At 43.0% G+C, this 27422-nt stretch overlaps 2 protein-coding genes across 12 annotated transcripts; one reads left to right on the top strand and one right to left on the bottom strand.

Moving 5' to 3' along the window:
- Positions 1-9528, bottom strand: LOC110538596 (progranulin). Of its 4 annotated transcripts, none has more exons than XR_016485362.1 (17): positions 9273-9497; positions 8096-8236; positions 7687-7824; positions 6884-7012; positions 6630-6714; positions 6435-6541; positions 6059-6209; positions 5845-5949; positions 5651-5742; positions 5286-5528; positions 4653-4863; positions 4444-4535; positions 4077-4319; positions 3343-3672; positions 1881-2941; positions 1371-1616; positions 1-1156 (listed from the first exon to the last, which is right to left on the bottom strand). XR_016485362.1 is itself a non-coding variant. In XM_021625508.3 (17 exons), exons 2-17 carry the CDS (start codon positions 8234-8236, stop codon positions 1013-1015), a joined length of 2700 nt encoding a protein of 899 aa, XP_021481183.3. In that variant the 5' UTR covers positions 9273-9528; the 3' UTR covers positions 1-1012. The 4 variants fall into 4 exon arrangements, 2 of the variants coding, with proteins under 2 accessions (XP_021481183.3, XP_090049876.1); XR_016485363.1 differs by having other exon boundaries at positions 5845-5946; positions 9273-9425; XM_021625508.3 differs by having other exon boundaries at positions 1881-2123; positions 9273-9528.
- LOC110538595 (mitochondrial glutathione transporter SLC25A39) lies at positions 9498-27109 on the top strand. Of its 8 annotated transcripts, none has more exons than XM_021625506.3 (13): positions 9529-10845; positions 12768-12846; positions 15639-15744; positions 19942-20001; positions 20585-20635; positions 21704-21813; positions 21994-22061; positions 22208-22332; positions 22528-22701; positions 22895-23004; positions 23823-23904; positions 24024-24104; positions 25805-27109. In XM_021625506.3, the coding sequence occupies exons 3-13, from the start codon at positions 15648-15650 to the stop codon at positions 25921-25923; spliced, it is 1077 nt and encodes a 358-aa protein (XP_021481181.1). In that variant the 5' UTR covers positions 9529-10845; positions 12768-12846; positions 15639-15647; the 3' UTR covers positions 25924-27109. The 8 variants fall into 8 exon arrangements, with proteins under 8 accessions (XP_021481179.1, XP_021481182.1, XP_021481181.1 ...); XM_090193754.1 differs by having other exon boundaries at positions 10688-10845; positions 21954-22061; XM_021625504.3 differs by lacking the exon at positions 12768-12846 and having other exon boundaries at positions 9498-10845.
- The last annotated feature ends 313 nt before the right edge of the window (positions 27110-27422 follow it).

The following is a 27422-nucleotide window of genomic DNA, read 5'->3' as shown; positions in this document are numbered from 1 at the left end:
TTGATTTGACAATGACTTATTTTTTTAATTCACATTTTACAGCAAATTAATTCCCTTTGGTAGCAACAACCAGAATCATTACGGACTATTAAAAATGGCATAACTTCTAAAACACAAGGAAGTGGGATAATCAATCCCTTACTTAAAACGTGGTAGCAACAAGACGGAGGGCATATGGGGCGGCAGGTAGCCTACTGGCTAGAGCGTTGGACTAGTAACCGAAAGGTTGCAAGATAGAATCCCCGAGTTGACATGGTAACAATCTTTCGTTCTGCCCCTGAACAAGGCAGTAAACCCACTGTTCCTAGGCCTTCATTGAAAATAAGATTATTTTTTAAACTGACTTTCCTAGTAAATAAAGGTAAAAAATATATATGTTTCAAGTTGTCCCAAGTAGACAGTATCAGTTGCAGGGTGGCATATTTATTTTATTTAACTAGGCAAGTCAGTTAAGTCAGTTAAGAACAAATTCTTATTTACAATGACGGCCTACATATGGCAGACTCATGTAAAAGGCATACCTGAAACTATGAGGCACAATGCACTTCACATGATCAACTAAAAAACAACACTCTTCCTGTTTAAAAAGGTAACATCAAACATTGTAAAACAGTACTAAGTTCTTCTCATTTTTTGCTCCTCTGTGTCAATCTTGATAGTAACTTACAACTAGTTTTTATCACATTCCAATCCTTCCCTGAGCCACAACCCTAAAAGATTGTTCAACATTGGTATCTCATTTTTGGAGTGCTTTCAAATCTTTGATAGTTTCTGTTCACGAGCAAGCATGGGTATCTCTTGAAGTAAACATAGTAACATTCCAAGCACCTACCAATGGTGCAAAATGTTACTTATTTTAATTTCCCTTATATAGAAAACACACACACTATTTTTCCTCTGTAAAAAACACAATTTGATACACTAACAGTGATATTATTAAGTTCCTGCGTCCCTTCATTAGTGCAATGCGTCTGGTGGTGGAGTGTGGAGTGATGGGTCTAGCCCAATGTTGTCACACACGCAGGGCTCTCTTCTTGTTGGAGAAGAACACCTGCCAGTGGTCCCATTTGAAGCCAGTGGACTGGGTGCAGGACCCTCCCTCACCACAGGTGTAGCCTGTAGTGCAGCAGTGCTTCATGTCACTGCAGCACACCGCCTAGGAGGACAGGTGGAGGAGGCCAGGGATAAGGTGGAAGGGAGAGTAAAAAAAAGAGATTGAGGAAGCAATGAGAGAAACCATATAGGAATTTCACTATTCAATAGAAGGAGAGTAGATGCCTTAGTCTTGAACTCCACTAACATTAGTGTGACATTTCTAGAAGTGTTTGTGGTGTCTGTGGTGAGAGGGCGGAGGAGTACATATATCATACATTTGGAACGGGACAGCAGGCCCATGTAGTGGCGGAGACCTTGCAGCATGTCTCCTCATTATTGCAGACAAACGGCCCCCCACAGTGGATTTCCGTCTCCTGTGGGGTCGGGGGCTCAGGCGCAGACACCCGAGTTAGGGGTACCGTCTGGAACTGAAGAAACATTAGCTTCTGGCAAGTCCCTGAGCCCATGTTACAGCTGTAGCCCTGTGGACAGCAGTGCTCCTCATCTGCACAGCACACAGCCTATACAGGGAGACAAGACAGAGAAATTATGTTTTATTTAATTTCAGTTAAGAACAAATTCTTATTTACAATGACAGCCTACCCTGGCCAAACCTGGACAAATGCTGGGCCAATTGTGCACTGCCCTATGGGACTCCCAATCACAGCCAGATGTGGTACAGACATGAAAGGTTCCCCGTGTGAGATAGCAGAGCAAAACTGTTTCTAGGGTTCTCTATACGCATGTGCATACCAACACACACCCTCGCTTACACAAACACACACCTTGCGCAGGGGGCAGCAGCCCCACTGTCCTGTGGAAAGTTGGCAGCAGCTGGAGCCTTCAGGGCATCTGTTCTGGGTGTCACACTTCACAGAGAGGGGGGCAGTGAGGGCACTGTCATCTGGCTCAGCTGCCAGCTTGTTGTACCATGGGATCACCACCCCACCCTTAGAGCAGGAAGTCTTGCTCATATCACATATGTAGTCTTTGGGACAACAGTGCTCTCCATCAGCACAGCACACTGCCTGGGGAAGAGGGAACAGCGAGTAGTGAGGGAAAGGGCTTTCATTTCCTAAAATCCTTCCTCACTAGTTGGGAACACCATTAATAGTGCTGAGTGATTGACCAACATTTTGGTTATCAAACAACTAATTGACTGATGTCGGTTCAATTATTTTAATTCCATTTCGTTCAGTTTTTTTTAATGAGCTCAATGCCCACATTGCAGTTTCTTTAGAGATAAATCACATCCAGCCTGAACTGTGAGATGTTGTAGGGAGTTGTTTCCAACAGGCCAATAGTCTACAGAGTTTAGCGCATAAAACACATAAAACATTGTAATGAACTACAATGACTATAATCCATTGCGCATCGACTTGCCCGGTCTGTGTTTCTTTTATGCCTGCTACAGAAGGGATATAGAGAGCGCTTGAGAAGCAGACCAGGCTGGGGTTTGAGAAGTCAATGGGACAAGTAAAAGAAATGTCCTTACATTTTATTTTCTCTAAATCTAAACGTACAACCTATATTCGAGCCAATGTCTTAAGCAGTTGAACAAGTTATTACTCCAACCTCATGAAAGTGACAATCTTATACGTTTTAATTTTAATAAAAAAATGACTATATTGAAGAAGTGCCTTTGATTTGGTGGCATGAACATGCGCAGTTCGGCACCTGATGCCCGTTAGACCCAATGGCGTTTCTGCGCATGAGCTTAGATAGCCAACGTCGCCATGACATCGCCTACAAGCGTGATTGGATATTTCTATTGGAGAAGCAGTTTCTGCCTATCTTAATACTGTACTGTCTTTGGAGCAGCTGTTGCTTCGCGAGGTATCTCTACCTGAAAATACATGATCAAAGTGATTGATAGTTGGTATTCAGCAGTCATAAAAGTATGCCTTATTTATGTTGAAGAACTACAAAATAGTGATTTTGTCAGACAGCATAGGCAGCAGCTCTATAGAGATGAAACGATGAATTGGAATGAAATAAAAAGTTATAAATTGAAAAAAATGTAATACACACAAAACCTAATATTTTATGAAAGTAAAGCAAGTGATAAGCAGTAATGGCCAGTCACTTCCACCATGGGACTTTTATTGTTTTATTCTGTGATGTTACAGCATTCAACCCAAATAGTCAAAACTGAAATCCGTTATTTAAAAAGAAAATATTGAACCGAAAACGAACAGACCTCAAAAGCACCAATTGCTCAGCACTAACCATTACTGTAACACTCACCTGTGGCAGTGGGCAGCAGCCCCATTTCTGGGTGGACTTCATAAAGCAGCAGGTAGCGTCCTTTGGGCAGCTAGTGTGGGCGTCACACTGTGTCCTGTGCAACTCCTCGTCTTCCTCAATGTCATCATCCTCTGTAGGCAGCTCCATGTCGTCCATCTGCACCCCCTGGTGGTCTGCAGGTGCCTCCTCATGATCAGGTGCCTGGGTTGTGAGGGCGGGTACCTTCACCACCATGGGCTCTGGCCCTGAGGGGCCATCACAGGTGAGGGTAGCCAGGTCACAGGTGCTGCCATGGGGGCAACAGTGCTCGTGGTCCTCACAGCAAACAGCCTTAAGGAAGGGAAAGGACACACAACAAACATTTTCTGTCATTTAAGACTGTCACAAGCCTCCATAGAAGTATTGCTGGTAGCAGAAGAGATGATGCAAGGTTAGAGAAAAGTATGACTCCCTAGATTACCCAATTTCCCAGTTCCACTTTTCAATGCTATAAAAACAACAAGTGGTTCAAGCTCCAAAACCCCTTAACAAGGCAGAAGAAAGGTTAAGATCAGAAGCAAGCTGACAGGAGTAAAGAATGAGGATGTAATACTGGGATGTCGTAAAAAACAAAACTAAGTGCCTCTTTGTTAGCCATACAGAATCTCTCACCGCATCGCAGAGCAGTCAAGTTAAGAGGCCATTCATTAATTTGCCTATCCACAGCAGTAGTAGCCACATCTCTCTGTCCCTACCTCAGGCAAGGGGCAGCAGGCCCAGCCTCCTGACGCTGTCTTGCAGCAGGTGGTGTTGTCGGGACACACGTGGGTGGGGTCACAGGTAACATCTCCTGGCAATTTACCCTCCCGAGGCACGGCAGGAACCTTCTTCAGCCAGGGCTCAGAGGGGGAGCCTGAGGGGTCGTCACACGTCTGGGCAGCCTGGTTGCACTTCTTACCATGTGGGCAGCAGTGGATGAAGTCACTGCAGCAAACTGCCTGGAAGAGAGAAGAACCCAAACAAAAAGGGGAAGCAAAAGACATGCAATCAGGTTGATCTATCTTGAAGAAATTGATTAGCTAAGAGAGTGAATGGGCCCCTACAGTATGAGACATAGTATACCTGTGGCAGAGGACAGCATGCCCATCCTCCTTCCTGTGTTTTACAACATGTGGTTCCATCCAAACAGGCCGTTGACTCATCACAGGGAACGTCTGGAGAGACAACAGGGTGTTAGTGATCAACACAACTGGATGAGCTAACAAAATATTTAATAAAGCAGCAGGTGGTGTGGGCGTCATATGGTGTCCTGGGCCCCTCATCTTCATCACCTTTGTCATCCTCTGTAGGCAGCTCCATGTCATCCATCTGCACCCCTTGCTGGTCTGTGGCTGCCTCTTCATGATCAGGTGCCAGGGTTGTGAGAGCTGGCACCTTCCCCACCATGGGCTCCGACCCTGAGGGACCATCACAGGTGAGGCCAGCCAGGTCACAGGTGGTGCCATGGGGACAGCAGTGCTCATGGTCCTCACAGCAAACAGCCTGGAGGGAGGAAGGGAAAGGACACACAACAAACATTTTCTGTCATTTAAGACTGTCACCAACCTTTATAGGAATTATGTAGAAGTATTGCTGGTAGCAGAAGAGATGATACAAGGTTAGAGAAAAGTATGACTCCCTAGATTACCCAATTTCCCAGTTCCACTTTTCAATGCTATAAAAACAAGTGGTTCAAGCTCCAAAACCCCTTAACAAGGCAGAAGAAAGGTTAAGATCAGAAGCAGCAGCAAGCTGACAGGAGTAAAGAATGAGGATGTAATACTGGGATGTCGTAAAAAACAAAACTAAGTGCCTCTTTGTTAGCCATACAGAATCTCTCACCGCATCGCAGAGCAGTCAAGTTAAGAGGCCATTCATTAATTTGCCTATCCACAGCAGTAGTAGCCACATCTCTCTGTCCCTACCTCAGGCAAGGGGCAGCAGGCCCAGCCTCCTGACGCTGTCTTGCAGCAGGTGGTGTTGTCGGGACACACGTGGGTGGGGTCACAGGTAACATCTCCTGGCAATTTACCCTCCCGAAGCACGGCAGGAACCTTCTTCAGCCAGGGCTCAGAGGGGGAGCCTGAGGGGTCGTCACACGTCTGGGCAGCCTGGTTGCACTTCTTACCATGTGGGCAGCAGTGGATGAAGTCACTGCAGCAAACTGCCTGGAAGAGAGAAGAACCCAAACTAAAAGGGGAAGCAAAAGACATGCAATCAGGTTGATCTATCTTGAAGAAATGGATTAGCTAAGAGTGAATGGGTCCCTACAGTATGAGACATAGTATACCTGTGGCAGAGGACAGCATGCCCATCCTCCTTCCTGTGTTTTACAACATGTGGTTCCATCCAAACAGGCCGTTGACTCATCACAGGGAACGTCTGGAGAGACAGCAGGGTGTTAGTGATCAACACAACTGGACGAGCTAACAAAATATTCCACAACACTATTGTATTGTTCTAAGAAGAAGTGTAATGTCATACCTCCTGTCCTAATGAAGGGTGAAGAAGTGCCCTCCCAAAGAGAAGCAGGACTCCTATTGGCTGAGGTGGTAGTGTCTGGAATAGGTGTTGTCACCTGGACAACTTCTGAAAGCACGTACAGCAAAATAATCATATACACATTAACATCCCAACAGTTATTGGTACAAAAATAGGGCGGGGGGGGGGGGGGGGGGGGGGGGGGGGTGAAACCTACCATTCTGGTTTTCCCACTCTGCCCTCTTGCGGGCAGGGAACTTAGCCCACATGGGCATTTCCTTGTTGGTAGTGGATATACACTTGGATTGCTTGATGTCACAGGTGCTGCCCTCAGGACAACAGTGAATCTTATCCTCACAGCACACGGCCTGGTCAGTGCACATAGACACACAGAGAATCACCTTATGAGATGACCATATATAAACGAAGGGTTAGCACATAGGCCATGCAAATCCTTGATTAGACATCTCTCCATGGAGTGATTACATACACTGGAGAGTGTACATGTCACACATTCAAAGGACCAATATTATTCCTGACTCGCAAATCCACGATAATAACCCCCTAGCCCCCTCCATATAGCCCCCCTGTACCTTGGGCATGGGGCAGCACCCCCAACTCCCATCTGGAGTCTCACAGCATGTGGTTCCCTCTGGGCACTCAGACTCTCTGTCACTGCACATCACTGCAACAACAGGCTCTGCCGGGGTAGAAGGAGGCAGAGGGTTTAGTGATGATGTTGCAACAGAAGCATAAGATGGCAACATGTGACTCCACAAGAGTCTAACCTGTCTGTTTGATGCAGGAGCTGCAGTCTGTGCTGCACTGGTGGCCTTCAGGACAGCAATGTTTCCCATCAGAGCAAGGCACAGCCTGTGTGTAAATTAGATCAATTTACTATTCACTCGGGCCTGCATCCTAACTTGATATCTGTGCACATAACTCCAGTTTTTCCATTGACACCAATGCATGTTTATGTGAACGGTATAACAGTATGAATCTGGCGCAAAAGGCTAGATTGCAGGATTGGTTAGGTTATTACATGAGCAATAGGACAGCAACCATAGCCTGTAGTGGCCTTCAGACAGGAGAACTCTTCGGGGCAGTGGGACTTGTCAGGGCAGATGTTATCATCCTCATCCCCGGCATATGCACTGATCATTCTGAAAGACTAGAGGGGTAGAAAAAATACATTTGACATTTTCAATGACAAAAAACATGACTGATCATAGTATTTTTGATTACCTTACGTTCATCTAGGTCAATTACGTTGTTGGGGCAAAATGGTTTTGTTACAGTCTAATGCTATGTAAATGCTTGAGTTGAATAGTACTGTATGTACTTTTCACTGTTAATTTTCAGTACCCTCTTCACACACCTCACAAAGGGTTGATTTGTTTTTGGCTCCTTATGTCTGGGGCACTGAAGGCATAACCAGGCTGAATTCTAGTTCTGTCTATTTAGGCTCTAAAGATCTTATTACTCCCCTATCGTAGGCTGTGAGAACTGGTTAGAACCGGTTTTTGTTTGTATAAAGCTTTAAGAGAGAGGTAAGCAGTTCTTTGTGTAGATGAAGAATATAAATGACTGTGTGATTCTGAACATTTTTAAGTTCCTCTCCAGTTTCATCCAGACAGTTATCATCCCTGCAGTTGCTTGAATAAACTTTTATTGCTGATAAATGAGTTATGCCTGATTCCTCCAACGTGTTTTCCTCAACAATGTGAATGACTGAAAACAGGGGCACATATTGCCATGAAAGTCAACTGGTGTCATTGTTACAGTGCATTTCAACGTTGTCAATAGTCAGCTACACTTTCTTCCTGGATTCACTGGCATTCTTACTTTAGGATATATGGACTGTTTAGCAGAGACTCTCTCCACCCATGGTAGGGAGACAGTTCCATTCACACACATGGACTCATTCACAACGCATAGTGTTCCCTCAGGGCAGCAGTGGATATGATCCTCACAGCACTCAGCCTGAGATAAATGGTAAGAGAGTAGTTTGATTAACAAAGTGTGTTAGAATCTCACATCTTACAGACCAAACAGATACTACGAGAGAATGCTAGCACAAGGGTGCAATTAAAGAGGTATCTATTTCAGGGTAAGAGACAATGACACCATAGTCTACCTATTTGGTTTGTACACTTCTAATAGATATAATTCAGTGTACAAGGGTTAGGGAACTCGGGTTCAGGCTGCAAATAAAGCTAAGGGCTAAGCTCTGCAGGCACCACCCCATACATACCTGATACATTGGGCAACATTCATAGCCATCGGAGGGGACCTTGCAGCAGGTGTTGCCCTCCTCACACGCCTCTCCGCCTGGGCAGTCATCAGCAGAGACCTGGGCCAGCAGGGCCATACAGAACACCAGATACCTCTGCATCTGGAGAGAAAGAGAGAGACAGAAATAACTTGTAACACAAAGTGTATATTATATACATTTATTGTACAATCAATAACTGACAAATGTTATAAAGCTCTTTTGTACAAAAATGCATAAAATCTCAACAATGGAGTCATCAGAACTAAATCTAGACAGAACTCTCACTTTCCTCTTAACTAGAGTAACTCAGACAATCTCATGAGGTAGTGCTGTAGCCTACTAAAGTATAGCAAAATTCCCCAAGCTATTTTCATAGGTTCACTTCCTCTTTTATGTTCCATGGGGTGAGCTTCAGAAAGTTAACAGTTCCACATTCTTACCAAGACAAAGCCCTCCTCATATGCAACCACATTTAAATAATTAATCTAGGATGCAGAAAAGGGGATATGATTATACTGTTACTAAGTGCTGAGCTTCATATGGGAGATCATTAAAGCAGTCTACCATTGCTTCAGTGTTGTTTAGGCTACTAGACACAAAAAGGATGCAGAATACAGCATTTCTACTTTCAGTTTACCTGTTTTTATGAAAGGAAAATTCCCCTTAATCTGAGCCAAGTGCCTCCCATAAGAGATACTTTCCTTCATTGTGGTATCAAGAGCAATAGTGAACACAGGTGTATTAACCACAAACAATATTCACCTGACAATCAGTACTGTTCACTTACTGTATTTTGTGACAAGGTGGTTTCAAAAGGAGACGAAAATGGTCTTTAACAGTTCCAGAAGAACTGTGGACCCTGACATATCATCATGCTTATTTTTCTATTGGCACACACTCAACCATGTTGGTCAGAATGTGCATTTAGAATTTTAAAAGATGGACCCACCCACCTAGGTCCATATTAAATTATTTGTAATTGTTATCACAAAAGACAATGACAACAATTTAAAAGCAATGACAAGGATAGCATAAACAATATATGCAATTTAATTTGAAGTAGGACATTTGGTACAATTTCACTTGAGAAGTTTAGAATTGAATATATTTGTCATTGAGATCTTGCCACTATCTAAATAAAAAAAGTTGACCTTACCTCTATCTCAGTGACTTTACAGGTGTCAGCGCTCCTTGACAATGTAGCCGACTCCTGAACGCGCTGAAGTTTCTCAACAACAAAATATCAGGTACAGGAAATATGTTCACGCCCCTAAATGTCTTCCTATCTATTCGACATTCTGAATGGTTTACATAGGTGTCAATCTACCACACACGCGTCACTAACAGGTACTAGAAAAGCTTCTCCGCTAGGAGGTGCAGTAGTTCACAGGACAAATACAAATTCTGTCATTGGGACAAACGAATAATAACAGATAGGAAGGAGGATAAACAAGCAAGGGCAAGGACTCAGATAATGTAGTGTGGCGTTTAGGACCTCATCAGTGGCTGTGCTACAGGTGTAGATGGGGGATATGACATTGTAGATTAGGAGACAGTAGTTGGCAATGAATTATTGGGTCAACCTACATGGGGTGTCGCATCCTGCAAAGGGATTTTACAAGCATGCTGGGAACATGAGCGAAGACAGAACACAAGCTTTAGGTGGGTAATAGCCAGGCGAAGGAGATGGGACTGTAATGAAGGGAGCTCAGTCTGACGGTAGCTATTCCTGTAAATCCACAATGGCTACTCCGGCCTCCTGTAGTTGATCTAGAAGTGCTAGAGAGACTACAGAAAGATAGGGAGGGTGTTGATCCATCTGATTTGTGTATGAGATGTCTGGATACTGTGTATCAGGATTACATGGCCGTTTACACAGATGGTTCAGGACGTACTGGGTCAGCGTTTGCGGTGCAGGAATGTGGGGTAGCAGTCAAGAAACATATTACAGATTATCTGGCTGTATATAAAGCAGAATTAATAGCCATACTGTTGGCCTTGCAGTGGGTGGAGGAAGTCAAGCCAGACAGAGTAGTTATTTGCTCTGATTCATGTGCAGTGTTGATGAGTATCCAGTCCTTTAGGTCACGTAGCAGACAAGGCCATGTATAATGAGGGTCTACAAACCCATGGCAAGATTAGACAGATGGGTATACAGATAAGATTTACGTGGGTCCCAGCCCATGTGGGGGTGGAGGGGAACGAGGCAGTTGATGTACTGGCTAAGCAAGCACTTGGTAGTGGGGATGTTGTAGTTTCAATGAGCAAGGCAGAGGCAACACGCCTGATATGGACAGTGATGGTGCAGAGATGGCAGGAACAGTGGACTAGAGATACGAAAGGCAGGCATTTATTTAAAGTACAGAGGCAAGGGGGAGGGGAGGGGAGGGGAGGACGCACATTTATAATTCTAACAGTTTTTTTTGTTGGCAGAGTATTTAATTGTCTTAAAATATAGTTCAATTTCCTTTTGCAAGGGAAGAAGAAGAATAACCAAGCAAGAACCGTGGTCAGACTAATGGAAGGCGTGTCTTGTCACGGCAGACGAATCAGGGGTCGCGACGTTTACTTGTTCCTAGCTCGGTAGCTTTGTCAAGTTAGCTAACAGCAGCTCACGGCTGTGAACAGCATGTCCATTCAACACTTAGGGAAACAGGCAACATGCCATGAAATCCCATCAAATTCACAACGCAGATCGATACCCTTTATAGCTACGCTATAAACTGGAGGTTAGTATCAAGCTTTGGCATGTTTTATCTTCTGTTTTGCGATATTTAGTTAGCTAGCTAGTGTCTGTTAGCCAGCTAGCTAGCCTTAGCTATCAAGCATCTTGAATTGGGGAGGGCTGGCATGTGTTCCTGTTTTGCCATTAGATTAGCTACTCTACTGTACATGCATGATCGCTCATGTCTAGTTAACGTTAGTTAGCTACCTAGGTAGGTTCCACAACAAATGTTTTGTGAGCGTTTTATAATTGAGAAAGGAGCACGACAACGTGTTTTACAATTTTTATTTTTTTGAGCACGACAACATGTCCGTGTTAGTCCATCATCATTACATCACCACGCCAACAAGGCTACAAGGTCAGATTTGCTGACTGGGTGGAGATGTCACAAAGTATATTTGTAATTAGATGTGGGTGTAGTGCAAACATGATATGCAGTACAGTGCAATATTACAGTTACTTAGCTAGCTACATTTTGTTGGCCTGCACCAGAATATAACTTTAGCTGGGGTCATTCATACTGAGTGGTGCCTTTTGGACCTAATAACTTTTGGGGAAATAGAAGAAAAACAAATACTTTATCAGAAAAAGGACATGTTTGACTTTCAGAAAAACATGTTGATCAAACTCAGGCACTTACATTTTTTGAGGTGCGTTTTCCAATCTGTTATGTGCATAATCCTAACAGGGTGGATATGTAAAGACTAAATTAGCCATAGCTCTGTGAGTGAGAGATTGGGAACCACTGTGCTAGTTCAAACTTTTTATAGTCCCGTACCCTTTCAAACATTCAACCTCCAGCTGTACCCCCTCTAGCACCAGTGTCAGTGCACTCTCAAATGTTGTTTTTTGCCATTATTGTAAGCCTGCCACACACACTATACGATACATTTATTAAACATAAGAATTAGTGTGAGTTTTTGTCACAACCCGGCTTGTGGGAAGTGACAAAAAGCTCTTACAGGACCAGGACACAAATAACAATATAATTTATCACTTTATTTAACCATCTTACATATAAAACCTTATTTGTTAATTGAAAATTGTGACTAACTCGGCACAGGTTAATGAGAAAGTTGTGCTTGAAAGGATGCACATAACTCTGCAATGTTGGGTTGTATTGGAGAGAGTCTGTCTTAAATAATTTTCCACACACAGTCTGTGCCTGTATTTCGTTTTCATGCTGGTGAGGGCCGAGAATCCACTCTCACATGGGTACGTGGTTGCAAAGTGTCTTAACAGCGTGATTTGCCAAGGCAGAAGACTCTGAGCACAGCCCAATCCAGAAATCTTACATTTCGATGAGTCTCTCTTGTTCAGATATTGGTAAGTGGACTGGAGGCAGGGCATGAACGGGATAACGAATCCAGTTGTTTGTGTCATCTGTTTTGGGAAAGTACCTGCATAATTGCGCACCCAACTCACTCAGGTTCTTAACTATATCACATTTGACATTGTCTGTAAGTTTGAGTTAATTTGCACACAACAAATCATACAATGATGGAAAGACCTGTGTGTTGTACTGGTTAATGCAGACAGAGAAGAGCTCCAACTTCTTAATCATAGCTTCAATTTTGTCCCGCACATTGAATATAGTTGCAGAGAGTCCCTGTAATCCTAGGTTCAGATCATTCAGGCGAGAAAAAGCATCACCCAGATAGGACAGTCGTGTGAGAAACTCGTCATCATGCAAAGCCGTCAGATAAGGGAAAATGATGGTCAGTAAAGAACTTTAAACTTATCTCTCAATTTAAAAAAAATGGTCAAAACTTTGCCCCTTGATAACCAGCACACTTCTGTATGTTGTAAAAGCGTTACGTGGTCTCTGCCCATATCATTGCATATTGCAGAAAATACATGAGAGTTCAGGGGCCTTGCTTTAACAAAGTTAACCATTTTCACTGTAGTGTTCAAAATGTCTTTCAGGCATTCCTGACAGCTTGGTCGCCTAGTGCATTGGACTAGTAACCGAAAGGTTGCAAGATCGAATCCCCAAGCTGACAAGGTAAAAATCTGTTGTTCTGCCCCTGAACAAGACAGTTAACCCACTGTTCCTAGGCCGTCATTGAAAATAAGAATTTGTTCTTAACTGACTTGTCTGGTTAAATAAAGGTAAAATAAAAAATTCCCTTGGCAGCAAGAGCCTCTCGGTGGATGCTACAGTGTACCCAAGTGGCGTCGGGAGCAACTGCTTGCACGCCGTGCGTTACCACTCCACTATGTCTCCTTGTCATGGCGTTTGCACCATCAGTACAGATACCAACATGAGCAGCAGCTACGTTTTGGCTTCATATGGACCGTTGATGGAATTCCTGTGAGAGAGTATTGTTTAATGTGATTGGATGTTAATTATTTGACTAGGCTGTATTTGACATTGTGTTATGTTGATGAACACTAGATGGTTTAGTTTAATTTTGTGTAGTGAAACGAGGCTACTCAGGTGGGAAAAAACATCACCCAAATGTATAGTCCTGGTGGAAAATGTGAAAAAATAAAGTTAAAATAGATATTTTTTTCATGTGAATCACATTTTTATTTGATATCATTGCTCCTACTCCAGTTTGGGAATACCTGAACTAGCATAATGGTGAACATTTTAACAGGATTTTAATTAATCTATCAAACATTTTATTATTTTTTATATTTGGTGAATTTTCTACATTTTGCCTAACAGATAGGTGTGGGACATACAGACAAAAAATATATAAAACTGTTTATATTTATTAAGCTTTGCACCATTGTTTTCCCACCAAAGAAACTACACTTGCTGAATGGTGTCATTGCAAGAAGGGGTTGTTTTCTTAAATGGAGAAGTACAACAAACTATTTATTTTATGTTTATTTAACTAAACAAGTCAGTTAAGAACAAATTCTTATTTACAATGACAGCCAAACCCTAACAACGCTGGGCCAATTGTGCGCTACCCTATGGGACTCCCAAACACGGCCGGTTGTGATGCAGCCAGGAATCGAACCAGGGTCAGTAGTGATGCCTCTAGCGCTGACATTTTTATTTTATTTAACTAGGCAAGTTAGTTAAGAACAAATTGTTATTTACAACGACGGCCTAGGAACAGTGGGTTTACTGCCTTGGTCAGTGGCAGATTCAGTCCAACGCTCTAACCACTAGGCTACCTGCCGCCCCAGATACAGTACCTACTCAGGAGAAACTAACATGGTGGAAAGTGATATCAGGGACACAATCTTAAATAGAATAATAAATACAATAATCATGAAGAAAACATTTTTGATGAGAGAATTTAACTAGGACTATGAAATAATGAAAATATTTTATTTATTTATTTTCTGGCATATTTCTCGTGGAAGTTGATGGGTAACACATGCCTACATCCACTGAAAAGTGTTCAAAATGCATACAATTCCCTTTCAAGATACATATTTTTGAGTTTAAGGTTTAAAGCCTTTTGGAATCCACCTTTTACACTAAATAAGAAGTTATATTTCCTGGGGACAAAAAGGCACCATTCTAGGAATGGCCCTGCCATTTATCACACAACACAGGGCAAGATTGATAAAGCACATGGATTAGAAATATACATAATAATCAGATGCGTGAGCCATAGAGGAAGTAGTTATCATTTTTACTCTTAACAACTTGCTATAACCAATGCTGTCTTAATTATGTGAAATTAGCCTAGACAATGTTGTAAATGTAGGCACCAGTTTCTGGCCTGTGTTTATATTTTTGTTGAGGGTCGGGATATGGTGGGATTTGTTTTAGGGTAATCCTGCCACAGTCAGCTGCAGCAGGGGGAGGTGATAGTCAGAGAAATTGGAACGTGATCGTCTGCCAGCAAGCCTGCAGTACGAGACATTCGGCATGGCTTTATGAGTGCTCAGGTCCTCTGCAGTGCACAAACACATTCAGCAACACATTCGATCATATGCTTGAGATGGCTCCCTCTGATCAAGAACTGGGCTAGAAATGTTTATACATCTACTCTAGAAACGATTAGCCCTTTACAGAGCTATGTTAGTGTTACTGTAAAGAGACAGGTAGATGTTCTCTCTTGTTGCTTTCTACACTCTCTGCCAATTATTAATTTATATTAGTAAACACATTTATCACCCATTTCAATTTGACATTTGTTATCACCCATTTTCAATTTGTCAGGTTCTAAATCCCCCCGCTGTCTGTATTGAATGTGGGCTTAGTCAATCTTCTGTGGATAGTAGTCTTTATGTTACCAGACGTGTTATTGTATCAGTGAGGTGTTGTGGGAGTGTGTGGGGTTTGAAAACTGGATGTAGTAGCTAGGAGAGGGGAGACTTGCACACAACAGATACCTTATCTTAGTGTGTCAAGCGCTCTATTATAACCCCTCCTATCCCACATGAACGAGGCTACTGTACGTCTAGTCACTATCACTTAGAAATAGACTCCTTAATAACAAGCTGTTTGTCATTTGGACTAGTACTGGCTGTTGGCTATTCAAGGACCCCTAAGACACACGTTTGGATAATATGCACAAGCCTAGAGTTAGGCTAAACTCTAGCTTTACAATAGTCATGCTGTTGTCCAGGAAGTGACCAGGCTGGCCGTCTTTCCCTGAGGACATTCTGTATTTTGTCTCAGTAATCAGGCACAGTTTCACAGAGTATAGCCTAGCTCAAATCAGAGGCACTCCCCAACAGCCTTGTTTATTTCACATATAATGGAATCTGTCAAGCACTAACTAGCCTCTCATTAGAAGACAAAATTAAAGTAACACTATGACAATGACATTTGAGTAGTGTGGTTAAAATTGATGTTTTCTGTCTCCCTGTCTGTCTCAGGTGGTCAGGATGGGGGAACGGCCTGTTGTTACCCCCTCAGCTGGGATCACTCCAGTGCAGCAGATGCTGGCCTCTGGCACTGGGGCGCTGCTCACATCAGTGTTCGGTAAGATCAATGTCCAATAGAGGGGCACAACAACAAACATGTCCTCTCTCTGCCAATAAATAAATAAACCTACCTAGGGGAACCAGTAAAAGCACAGATTACAAACACCAAGATGGTGGACTGAACACAGCTATGTAGACCACCTCAAGATAAAAAGGTAATATTCAAAGTCGGTGAGTTAGACTAAATATTAGCACTACACAATCTGGTGGATAATAACCTTCAATCTGGATAACAACACAGAACAAATCATAAGACTAGAGAAATGTATCAACAAATATGATGAAAACAAGCAACACCCAAACATGGCAGAGAGTAAGACAGGGGAACCTACTTCAAAATGAAAACGTGACTCTTCTACAGACACAGACAATTTAATATTTTCACCACCGGGACTGGTAAAGGACAAAACCCATCTGTTAAAATCAATAAATGACAAACTGGGTATACTTGAACTAGTCGGTGTTGGTCAATTTCTTCAACAGATGATCAGGTCTATATAATTATCAAACATTCTTAAAATAAAGTGGTGATCCTAACTGACCTAAGACAGGGAATTGTACTAGGTTTAAATGTCAGGAATTGTGGAAAAACGTGAGTTTAAATGTGTATCTCAGCAACAAAAAAAAGAAACGTCCCTTTTTCAGGACCCTGTCTTTCAAAGATAATTTGTAAAAATCCCAAACTTCACAGATCTTCATTCTAAAAGGTTTAAACTCCATTTCCCATGCTTGTTAAATTAACCATAAACAATTAATGAACATGCACCTGTGGAACTTAGGACACTAAAGAGGCCTTTCTACTGACTCTGAAAAACACAAAAGAAACATGCCCAGGGTCACTGCTCATCTGTGTGAACGTGCCTTAGGCATGCTGCAAGGAGGCATGAGGACTGCAGATGTGGCCAGGGCAATAAATTGCAATGTCTGTACTGTGAGACGCCTACGACAGCTCTACAGGGAGACAGGACGGACAGCTGATTGTCCTCGTAGTGGCAAATCACGTTTAACAACGCCTGCACAGGATCGGTACATCCGAACATCACACCTGTGGGACAGGTAAAGGATGGCAACAGCAACTGTCCTAGTTACACCAGGAATGCACAATCCCTCCATCAGTGGTCAGACTGGCTGGACTGAGGGCTTGTAGGCCTGTTGTAAGGCAGGTCCTCACCAGACCTCACCGTCAACAACGTCGCCTATGGGCACAAACCGATCGTTGCTGGACCAGACAGGACTGGCAAAAAGTGCTCTTCACTGATGAGTGCCGGTTTTGTCTCACCCGGAGTGATGGTCGGATATGTGTTTATTGTCGAAGGAATGAGCGTTACACTGAGGCCTGTACTCTTGAACGGGATCGAGTTGGAGGATCCGTCATGGTCTGGGGCGGTGTGCCACAGCATTATCGGGCTAAGCTTGTTGTCATTGCAGGCAATCTCAACGCTGTGCGTTTTGGGGAAGACATCCTCCTCCCTCATGTGGTACCCTTCCTGCAGGCGCATCCTGACATGATCCTCCAGCATGACAATGCCACCAGCCATACTGCTCGTTCTGTGTGTGATTTCCTGCAAGACAGGAATGTCAGTGTTCTGCTATGGTCAGCGAAGAGCCCAGATCTCAATCCCATTGAGCACGTCTGGGACCTGTTGGATCGGAGGGTGAGGGCTAGGGCCACCCCCCCCCCCCCCCCCCCCCCCCCAGAAATGTCCGGAACTTGCAGGTGCCTTGGAGGAAGAGTGGGGTAGCATCTCACAGAAAGAACAGGCAAATGGTGCAGTCCATGAGGAGGAGATGCACTGCAGTACTTAATGCAGTATGTGGCCACACCAGATACTGACTGTTACTTTTGATTTTGACCCCCCCTAACTAATTTCTGTTAGTCACATGTCTGTGGAACTTATTCAATTTGTGTCTCAGTTGTTGATTCGTGTTCATACAAATATTTACACGCTGAAAATAAACGCAGTTGACAGTGAGAGGACATTTCTTTTATTTTGAGTTTGTATACACACACACTACCGTTCAAAAGTTTGGGGTCACTTAGAAATGTTCTTGTTTTTGAAAGAAAAGCACTTAATTTTGTCCATTTTAAAATAACATCAAATTGATCAGAAATACAGTGTAGACATTAATGTTTTTAATGACTATTGTAGCTGGAAATGGCAGATTTGTTTTATGAAATATCTACATAGGTGTACAGAGGCCCATTATCAGCAACCATCACTCGTTCTAATGGCACGTTGTTAGCTAATCCAAGTTTATCATTTTAAAAGGCTAATTGATCATTAGAAAACCCTTTTGCAATTATGAAAACTGTTGTTCTGATTTAAAGAAGCAATAAAACTGGCCTTTAGACTAGTTTGGTATCTGGAGCATCAGCATTTGTGGGTTCGATTACAGGCTCAAAATGTCCAGAAACCAGGACCTTTCTTCTGAAACTTATCAGTCTATTCTTGTTCTGAGAAATGAAGGCTATTTCATGTGAGAAATTGCCAAGAAACTGAAGATCTCATACAATGCTGTGTTCCACTCCGTTCACAGAACAGAACAAACGGTCTCTAACCAGACTAGATAGAGGAGTAGGAGGCCCCGGTGCACAACTGAGCAAGAGGACAAGTACACTAGAGTGTCTAGTTTTAGGAACAGAAGCCTCACAAGTCCTCAACTGGCCGCTTCATTAAATAGTGCCTGTAAAACACCAGTCTCAATGTCAACAGTGATGAGGTGACTCCAGGATGCTGGCCTTCATGAATGTCTCGTATGCTGTGTGATGGCACGAACAAATTAATGATTGATTGATGCAGTAGCCTATATAACTATTGAATTATAGGCCTAAGAAAGTTACCGTACACAGGATGTGGTCTTAGGCCTACAGCTGGTGGTTATACAAGGCTGCTATTCTAAGCCTACTAATTATGTCATTACTTATTATTCTAATGATGATCATAATAATAGTAATGATAACAATAAGGAGATCTAGAAATAGGAGGGTTATAATTATAAAAAATATTTTTCTGACAATTTTGAACAGTGTTAACAACACTAAATAATACCAGAGAAGTCAACGATTTAATCAACGATAGTCAGTGTAAAAAAAAGGTAAAGTTACAAGGCTGTGTAGATATCTGGCTGTGTTGGCAAAATCACTACATATCCCATCGCACCTAGCGAGGAGAGGCTGCCTGTTGTCACAGTTCCAAGACCAGTCAGAAACGTCCAGCTAACCCTATGCCAATGACGCCGGTGAATCTGAAAACTGATGTTGGGTCCGTTTTAAGTAGCAATGATATCCTTCTCCACCGTCTTACGACAGATTTCACAAACCAGTCATGACTGTTAAAAAAAAAACTTTAAAAAAATGTACGTTTCTTTCCAGCAAATGTATAACTATTTGAAGTTGAGGGTGCAGTATTTCTGAAGTTTGGCAATGAGGACAAAAACTAGCATAGTTCAGTAGCCAGCTAGTTTAGCCAGGGAAAATGAGCTCGGACCTAGTGCGCATGTGCACCAGGCAAATTCAGGAGACATATTATAGATTTTATGCCCTGATATCAGGAGCTGGTGGCGAAAAGTGAGATTAAACAATTCAGAGACCAAAACAAATAAATCAGATGAGTAATATTTAAGGAGAGTGAATCGATATACCGTACTGAAATATTAGATACTGTCTCTACAGAAATAGCTAGCTTGTTGACCACGCTGATTTTCATCGGGTTACGGGCAGGATTACGATTCATGATATCAAGACTTGATCTGCACTCTTTTAGCTGTTGAAAAATAAAATGTTTGTAAAAAAGTATTTGTATAAAAACAATTAAAAGTTATTAAATATGTACAGAATTTACATGAGCTCTCTGCCTAGCCTGCCACTCGGTGCCATGGCAACTGTAGAACTAGGATGAAATGTTCCATCATGGGGGACCGAAGCCTCCACGACAACACAGGAGTCTGCCACAACTGCATCAGAGGCTGTCACTGGTTCACTTTGTGTGTCCGTCTGTGTCCATCTGAGCTCCGCTCCAGTCTGGTTGTACAGGTTCAGGTCTGGCTAGTCTGACCAGACTCCAAAGCCTGTGGAACAAGTGTCCAAGCCTTGTGTGTAGGAACACCCCCCTCATGTATGCACATGTTCCTCATTGACGAGACCCATGATGGGTGTAAATAGATCAGTATAATTGAATTTGTCTCTCTTTCACAGTCACACCACTGGACGTGGTGAAGATAAGGCTGCAGGCCCAGCAAACACCATTCTATCAAGGTAGAACACTAACAGATAACATTCACTGCTTATACGATGAGTCTGCTTATTGCTTCTTACCATTGCGGGGATAGTCTAAGTATTAGATGTTTATGTCCCCACTCCCCACCCCTGAAAATTGGGGCAGCAGTAGCCTAGTTAGTAGTTAGCGCATTGGGCCAGTAACCAAAAGGTTGCTAGATCGAATCCCCGAGCTGACGTGGTACAAATCTGTTGTTCTGCCCCTGAACAAGGCAGTTAACCCTCCTAGGCCGTCATTGTAAATAAGATTTTGTTCTTAACTGACTTGTCTAGTTAAATAAAAATTAAAAAATTAAAAATGTAAAAAAAACTAAACTGCACTGTCATCACTTTCCCTGTGAGAGACTACATTCAGCCTCTTGCCCATCTGCTCCCTAAGCCTAAACAATAGAAGAGGGGTTGAAGTAAAGGGGGTTTAGAAGTCCTTATGTCGGCAACCTTGTCAGTGGAATGTGAGACATGCTTTAGCTTTTCTCTGCTCAAATGCTTATTTTGTGTGTCGTGCTCTTTCATTGTCTCTCCATCTGTGTTTCTATCTCTCTCTCTTTGCTTTGTTTCATAGCTTTAGCTGCTGACTCTGCTTCATGGAGTGGTGTAATCCGCCCCTCCAAATGTGAGTAAACCCGCCGGCGCCGCTCGCTGCATGCCCAGACTTTGCCCAGTCTGACTGACTACATGTGCCTATCTGGCACTCCTCTGCCAATATGACCTACTAACAAACTGGGTTTCCTGGGAAAACAAAACAAATGCGCTTTAGCCATAGTCTGAGCAAATTGATTTTGAAATGTTTGGCAATTATATGTACCCTCTATGTCTATATATGTAACGTCATACTCTTCCTCAGTGCATCCTCATACTCTCAGCTGAATGATTATATGGGCTACAGCCTTGGCGCTCTCTCTCTATCTCTCCGTTTAGCTACACCATAACTCACTCTGAACATTTTATAAAGAAAACTAAGGAAAATTAGCCCAGATAGTGTAACCAGCTAGTTAGAATTAGCATATTGAACTTCACAACGAAATGATGTGGTAACAATGAGTGCTTTCTGGTACTTGAAAGAATTCAACATGATTCATAGCTACCAGGTATCAAATTGTGCCTTGCGGTACCTGTGTTTAGGAATCTCAAAGAAACAAACAAGTAGTTCATAGTAAAATGAGTGTTATACATTATAACCTATGTAATTTTCTATTACTAGAGGAGCTCGTTTGTTTGTTTATAGATTTCTCCTCAAATACTTTGCCTTGGATTGACCATTTGCCAATACCTAAAATAAGGCAAACACTAGTAGTCCAGAGCAGGCCTTGGCTAGAGCAGCCTTGGTGTTATCGTCCCCAGTGTCGGTCTGACCGGTCATTGCCATAACCTCTGTTATTAATAGCTTATCTAACCTCTGTCATGGACACCTATCGACTGAAAAACAAACTTAAAGTATTTATTTTTGTAATTATTTTCTAGAACTATTGAATATCCATTCATTTGACATAGAACTAGAAGCTATAGATGTATCAAACATGAATGCGTGCCCTACAGAGACGCCAACGTTCGGCATTACTCCCAGTAGGTTCACAATTACCTATCTATAGTATAGATATAAGTAGAGCATCATGTCTCATACAGTAACGTATTAACCAGTATGGTTGTTTTGGTGACCCTGTTCTTGTGTTTTGTCTCTCAGGGAAGTGCTTCCTGTATTGTAATGGCCTGATGGATCATATCTATGTGTGTCAGTATGGGGCCAGCTGCACCAGCTGGTACAAAACACCAACCCACTTCAGTGGCACCCTGGTAAGAGACTCAGAACCCTCTTATTCGCTCCCACCAACACAGCACAACATCACCTGGTTTGACATCGTTAAAACACTGGATGGGGAACGACCTGTCTTTTTGAAGTCCCAAATGATTGTATTTTTTTTGGAACTCCACAGTTCCCAGGGACAAACACGGTGTGGTGTTTGTTTTTCTCAGGATGCTTTTGTGAAGATCACGCGCAACGAGGGGGTCAGGTCTCTGTGGAGCGGGCTGCCTCCCACACTGTGAGTCACTGGGGTATTTCAAGTACATGTATTTGTAATAAAGAACGGTAACAAGAGCGATCAGTCCTTGATTGTATAAAAGAGAAAACTCAGAACTATAACTTGCAGAGCTTTGAGATTGACAGACTCTTGCTGTTTGTGTACAGGGTGATGGCGGTGCCTGCCACGGTCATCTACTTCACCTGCTATGACCAGCTCAGAGACTTACTGCGCTACGGCATGGGGTTCCAAGGCAACTACATCCCCCTGGTGGCTGGGGGTCTCGCTAGATGTAAGTGGACTACATGGGACGGGGATTCACAATGTCTTGAAGTTGATTAAGTCTTGATTATGATACAGTTCAGTTGTCACACACCACACTAAGAATGTAGATATATAATAATGCCATTATTACATTGTTCCCTTCTGTAATGTGTTTGTTGCTGCCCCTCTTCCGTTGACTCCCCCGTGTCTGTGTGTTCTCCAGTGGGAGCAGTGAGTGTGATCAGCCCATTAGAGCTGGTGCGTACCAAGATGCAGTCCCGGAAGCTGACCTACAGCGAGCTGAGGGTGTGTATCCGCTCTAGTGTTGCCCAGGATGGCTGGCTGTCCCTGTGGAGGGGCTGGGGACCCACCGTCCTACGAGACGTCCCCTTCTCAGGTGAGACTTCACCTCCATGGACGTTATGTCACTAACCATTTATCTGTCACTGCTAGGGCTTAGTTGGACTGGTTGATAGTAGTTGGGGGTTACATAATGAAGACCGCCTGTGTGGGTGAATAATAAATACTATCTTAGGTGTGATAATGCTTCTCAGTGACTTTTCAACTTGACTGTTTTTCTGTGTGTGCAGCCCTGTACTGGTTCAACTATGAGCTGGTGAAGGCCCATCTGTGTGATCAGTACAATGTGTCTCAGGCCACCTTCTCCATTAGCTTCACAGCAGGGGCCATCTCTGGAGCTGTGAGTATCTCATTAATACCTCTACTGGGAATTTACAATGCATGTTAAGCAGATGTCTTCTATTAGATTTCATGAAGAAGATTATGGATGGTTTGTACATTGCAAGGTGTATATAGTTAAATAGTCAAACTCTTTTTTTTTTTTTTCAGTTTACTGTGAGACAGAGGTGTGTTTTATTATAGGTAGATCATTGACAAATATGGATAAGAGTTCAGTGTGCTATCTCTCACCAGGAAAGGAAAGCCAGTTGTAACACAGATGTTATTTGTATTTATGACAGAAAGAGGCCATGATAAATAAAAACCAAATGCCTCTCCCTGCTGAAAACAGGCCTATGTTTGTTTAGAGAGATTCTCTCACATGTGAGAGAAGTGGACACACTTACTTAGCCTAGATCTGTAGTAAAACAGGAAGTTCCCTGTCAAATCATGGCAGTTATATAGTCCTCTCATGAGTTAAGGGTTGAGTTGACACCAGAAAAAAATAGAGAATTGCTGTGTCATTGTTGTCACCACTGCAAATCTACCATTCCAGTGTTTTACTTGCTATATTGTATTTACTTTGCCACCATGGCCTTTTTTTGCCTTTACCTCCCCTATTTCTGGTTAAATAAAGGTGAAATAAAAAATGTAAAAAATTGTGACAACCATTAAACTGTTGATAATTGATAACAGGTGGACCCCCTGGTTAAAGTCTGTTTTTAGTGTTTCACCTGTCTAGTTACATAACGTACTGCTGATCAATAGATCAGAGGGTAAGTTATGTTGATTTCACTGGGTATTGCTTATAGAGAGTGTGTCTATTGTCTTCTGTCCCAGGTGGCTGCCATCGTGACCCTACCTTTTGACGTGGTGAAGACACGAAGACAGATCCAACTGGGAGAGATGGAGACACTGGGAGGTGTGTAATTACAGGGTCTTATGTACCCATATGGCCATTCACGTCTGAAATCGTATTTTATCCTCTGATAGAACGTAGGATTGCCCACTAAATCTCTGTCTTTCTCCCCTTCCTCCTAGTCCCTGTGAAGAATCCCACATCCACATGGCATATCATGAGGGGAATTTGGGCTGAATCGGGATACAGGGGGCTCTTTGCAGGTAAGTCCAAAGAACATACACTGCTCAAAAAAATTAAGGGAACACTAAAATAACACATCCTAGATCTGAATGAATGAAATATTCTTATTAAATACTTTTTTCTTTGCATAGTTGAATGTGCTGACAACAAAATCACACAAAAATGATCAATGGAAATCAAATGTCTCAACCCATGGAGGTCTGGATTTGGAGTCATACTCAAAATTAAAGTGGAAAACCACACTACAGGCTGATCCAACTTTGATGTAATGTCCTTAAAACAAGTCAAAATGAGGCTCAGTAGTGTGTGTGGCGTCCACGTGCCTGTATGACCTCCCTACAACGCCTGGGCATGCTCCTGATGAGGTGGTAGATGGTCTCCTGGGGGATCTCCTCCCAGACCTGGACTAAAGCATCTGCCAACTCCTGGACAGTCAGTGGTGCAATGTGGCGTTGGTGGATGGAGCGAGACATGATGTCCCAGATGTGCTCAATTGGATTCAGGTCTGGGGAACGGGCGGGCCAGTCCATAGCATCAATGCCTTCCTCTTGCAGGAACTGCTGACACACTCCAGCCACATGAGGTCTAGCATTGTCTTGCATTAGGAGGAACCCAGGGCCAACCACACCAGCATATTGTCTCACAAAGGGGTCTGAGGATGTCATCTCGGTACCTAATGGCAGTCAGGCTACCTCTGGCGAGCACATGGAAGGCTGTGCGGCCCCCCAAAGAAATGCCACCCCACACCATGACTGACCCACCGCCAAACCGGTAATGCTGTAGGGTGTTGCAGGCAGCAGAACGTTCTCCATGGCGTCTCCAGACTCTGTCACGTCTGTCACATGTGCTCAGTGTGAACCTGCTTTCATCTGTGAAGAGCACAGGTCACCAGTGGCGAATTTGACAATCTTGGTGTCCTCTGGCAAATGCCAACCGTCCTGCACGGTGTTGGGCTGTAAGCACAACCCCCACCTGTGGACGTCGGGCCCTCATACCACGCTCATGGAGTCTGTTTCTGACCGTTTGAGCAGACACATGCACATTTGTGGCCTGCTGGAGGTCATTTTGCAGGGCTCTGGCAGTGCTCCTCCTGCTCCTCCTTGCACAAATGCGGAGGTAGCGGTCCTGCTGCTGGGTTGTTTGCCTCCTACGGCCTCCTCAACGTCTCCTGATGTACTGGCCTGTCTCCTGGTAGCGCCTCCATGCTCTGGACACTACACTGACAGACACAGCAAACCTTCTTGCCACAGCTCGCATTGATGTGCCATCCTGGATGAGCTGCACTACCTGAGCCACTTGTGTGGGTTGTAGACTCCGTCTCATGCTAGCACTAGAGTGAAAGCACCGCCAGCATTCAAAAGTGACCAAAACATCAGCCAGGAAGCATAGGAACTGAGATGTAGTCTGTGGTCACCACCTGCAGAACCACTCCTTTATTGGGGGTGTCTTGCTAATTGCCTATAATTTCCACCTGTTGTCTATTCCATTTGTACAACAGCATGTGAAATTTATTGTCAATCAGTGTTGCTTCCTAAGTGGACAGTTTGATTTCACAGAAGTGTGATTGCCTTAGAGTTACATTGTTTTGTTTAAGTGTTCCCTTTATTTTTGTTGAGCAGTGTATAATAAGTATATATTTGCAATACCTGAAGCGCTGGTATAGTAAGCAGTCTGAATGGAGGACTAAATCAGGTAAATTGTGTCTCTTTATCCCCCTCAGGTTTCCTACCCAGGGTGATCAAAGTGGCCCCCGCCTGTGCTGTCATGATCAGCACCTATGAGTTTGGGAAGATCTTCTTCCAGAAGATGAACCTTGACCGGGAGCAACGGGCCTGCTGAGGGGCTGTGTGTGTGGAGAAGCAGGGTTGGCTACCTTCTTCTGGGACAGAATGGGAAGAGACTATTAGCAGCTGCCAATGCACGCTCACATGCACGCTATGCAAGACTGCTCCTGGTTAAGACTTTGCACCTAGAAACCTGAGCTTCAAATCACCCTGGAGTAGTCTCTGTCTCTCAATTCAGACAAAGGCAAAGACATGAGGAATGGGCTTTTTTTTGTCTGTTTTCTAGCCCTTTCTATTGGCCCGCAGGGAGGCTACTCCTACAACTGTGAACACTCATACGTGTATCCATGAATGTGTCCATTAGTTAAATTCAGAACTGTGGGGGAACGGCCCTGTGACCTAAGGCTTATTCAGACTTTAGCATGCTTTCCTTGCACACTAAAAGTGTTCATCTTTGCTAGTACAGCCCCCTGCTGTTCATACCCGGGAGAACACTTCTAACAACAACCCTAAAAGAAACTGCTTGCAAAGTAATCCATTCAATCAAGACCTTCCCTTCAACTACTAGCCCAGACCAAATGCATGGCTGAGCTGAGATCAATGGATTTTCTTAATGTAGCATTCTCTCATATTGATTTGTCATCTGACCAATGGTAGCCTACTATTCGATGTCCATTTTTGTGATGGGAATAAATATAATACTTATGTAGGTGGGTTACCATGGCTCATTCCCCTAGGATGAGAACTGGGTTTTATGAGTTAATTTGGTACATGTTATTCAATGAAATACTTCAGACAAAACAGCTGACAAATTGACTATGCTATCTAAAAGGGGTTGACATACTTTCTTTCTTTTTTTACATGATTGAATGTATGCAGGTTTTCTGTTGATCCATTTCAGAACTGGGCTGAGTCAATATAGTTTTTTTTTTATTATTATTTTTTTGCATTTCAGAAAGATCTGGAGTTCTAACTAGGCTACTAGACTGAACTTAGTTGTTGCCTTGATCTTCAATTTGTGTGTTTATTATTTCTTGTGTACCTTACATGGATGTATAGACTGTTTTATATGCTGTGACTGGTTTTACTAGTTTTTATTCAGTCAGAGGGATACAGATCATCTAACAGAATGCCTAATTGGATTCAAATACATTTTTTATTTCACTTTTATTTAACCAGGTAGGCTAGTTGAGAACAAGTTGAGATGGACAGTTGTAAAATTAAAAAGGTGTTGCACCAATCACAAGAGCTTTTGCCTTATCTATTACCTGATGCATTTCTGTGACAGTAGAATTCTAGTTTTGAAGCAAGCAGGGAGAGGTGCCAAGGTGGCGGCTTAAACAGACACTTTTTTTTACCGAGCTCCGTAACTAACTTCAGGAAGATTGTGAAAAGTTTAGTCATTACTATTTTTATTTGTTCAAGATATAAGACCTTTCCTGTGACTGGAATAATAATTGGATAATTTATTTCAGCATGTCCATGCAAAGTCGTGAAGAAGTTAGCAGTTCTATTGCTAATCAACAAGAGAGAAACGTGCTTATAGACAACTGC

This window comes from Oncorhynchus mykiss, chromosome 12 (genome assembly GCF_057628025.1).
Source record: "Oncorhynchus mykiss isolate SJ-2025 chromosome 12, ASM5762802v1, whole genome shotgun sequence".
Lineage (NCBI taxonomy): Eukaryota > Metazoa > Chordata > Actinopteri > Salmoniformes > Salmonidae > Oncorhynchus > Oncorhynchus mykiss.
Note: the sequence above shows the minus strand (reverse complement) of the source record. Positions and strands in the feature narration are given on the sequence as shown.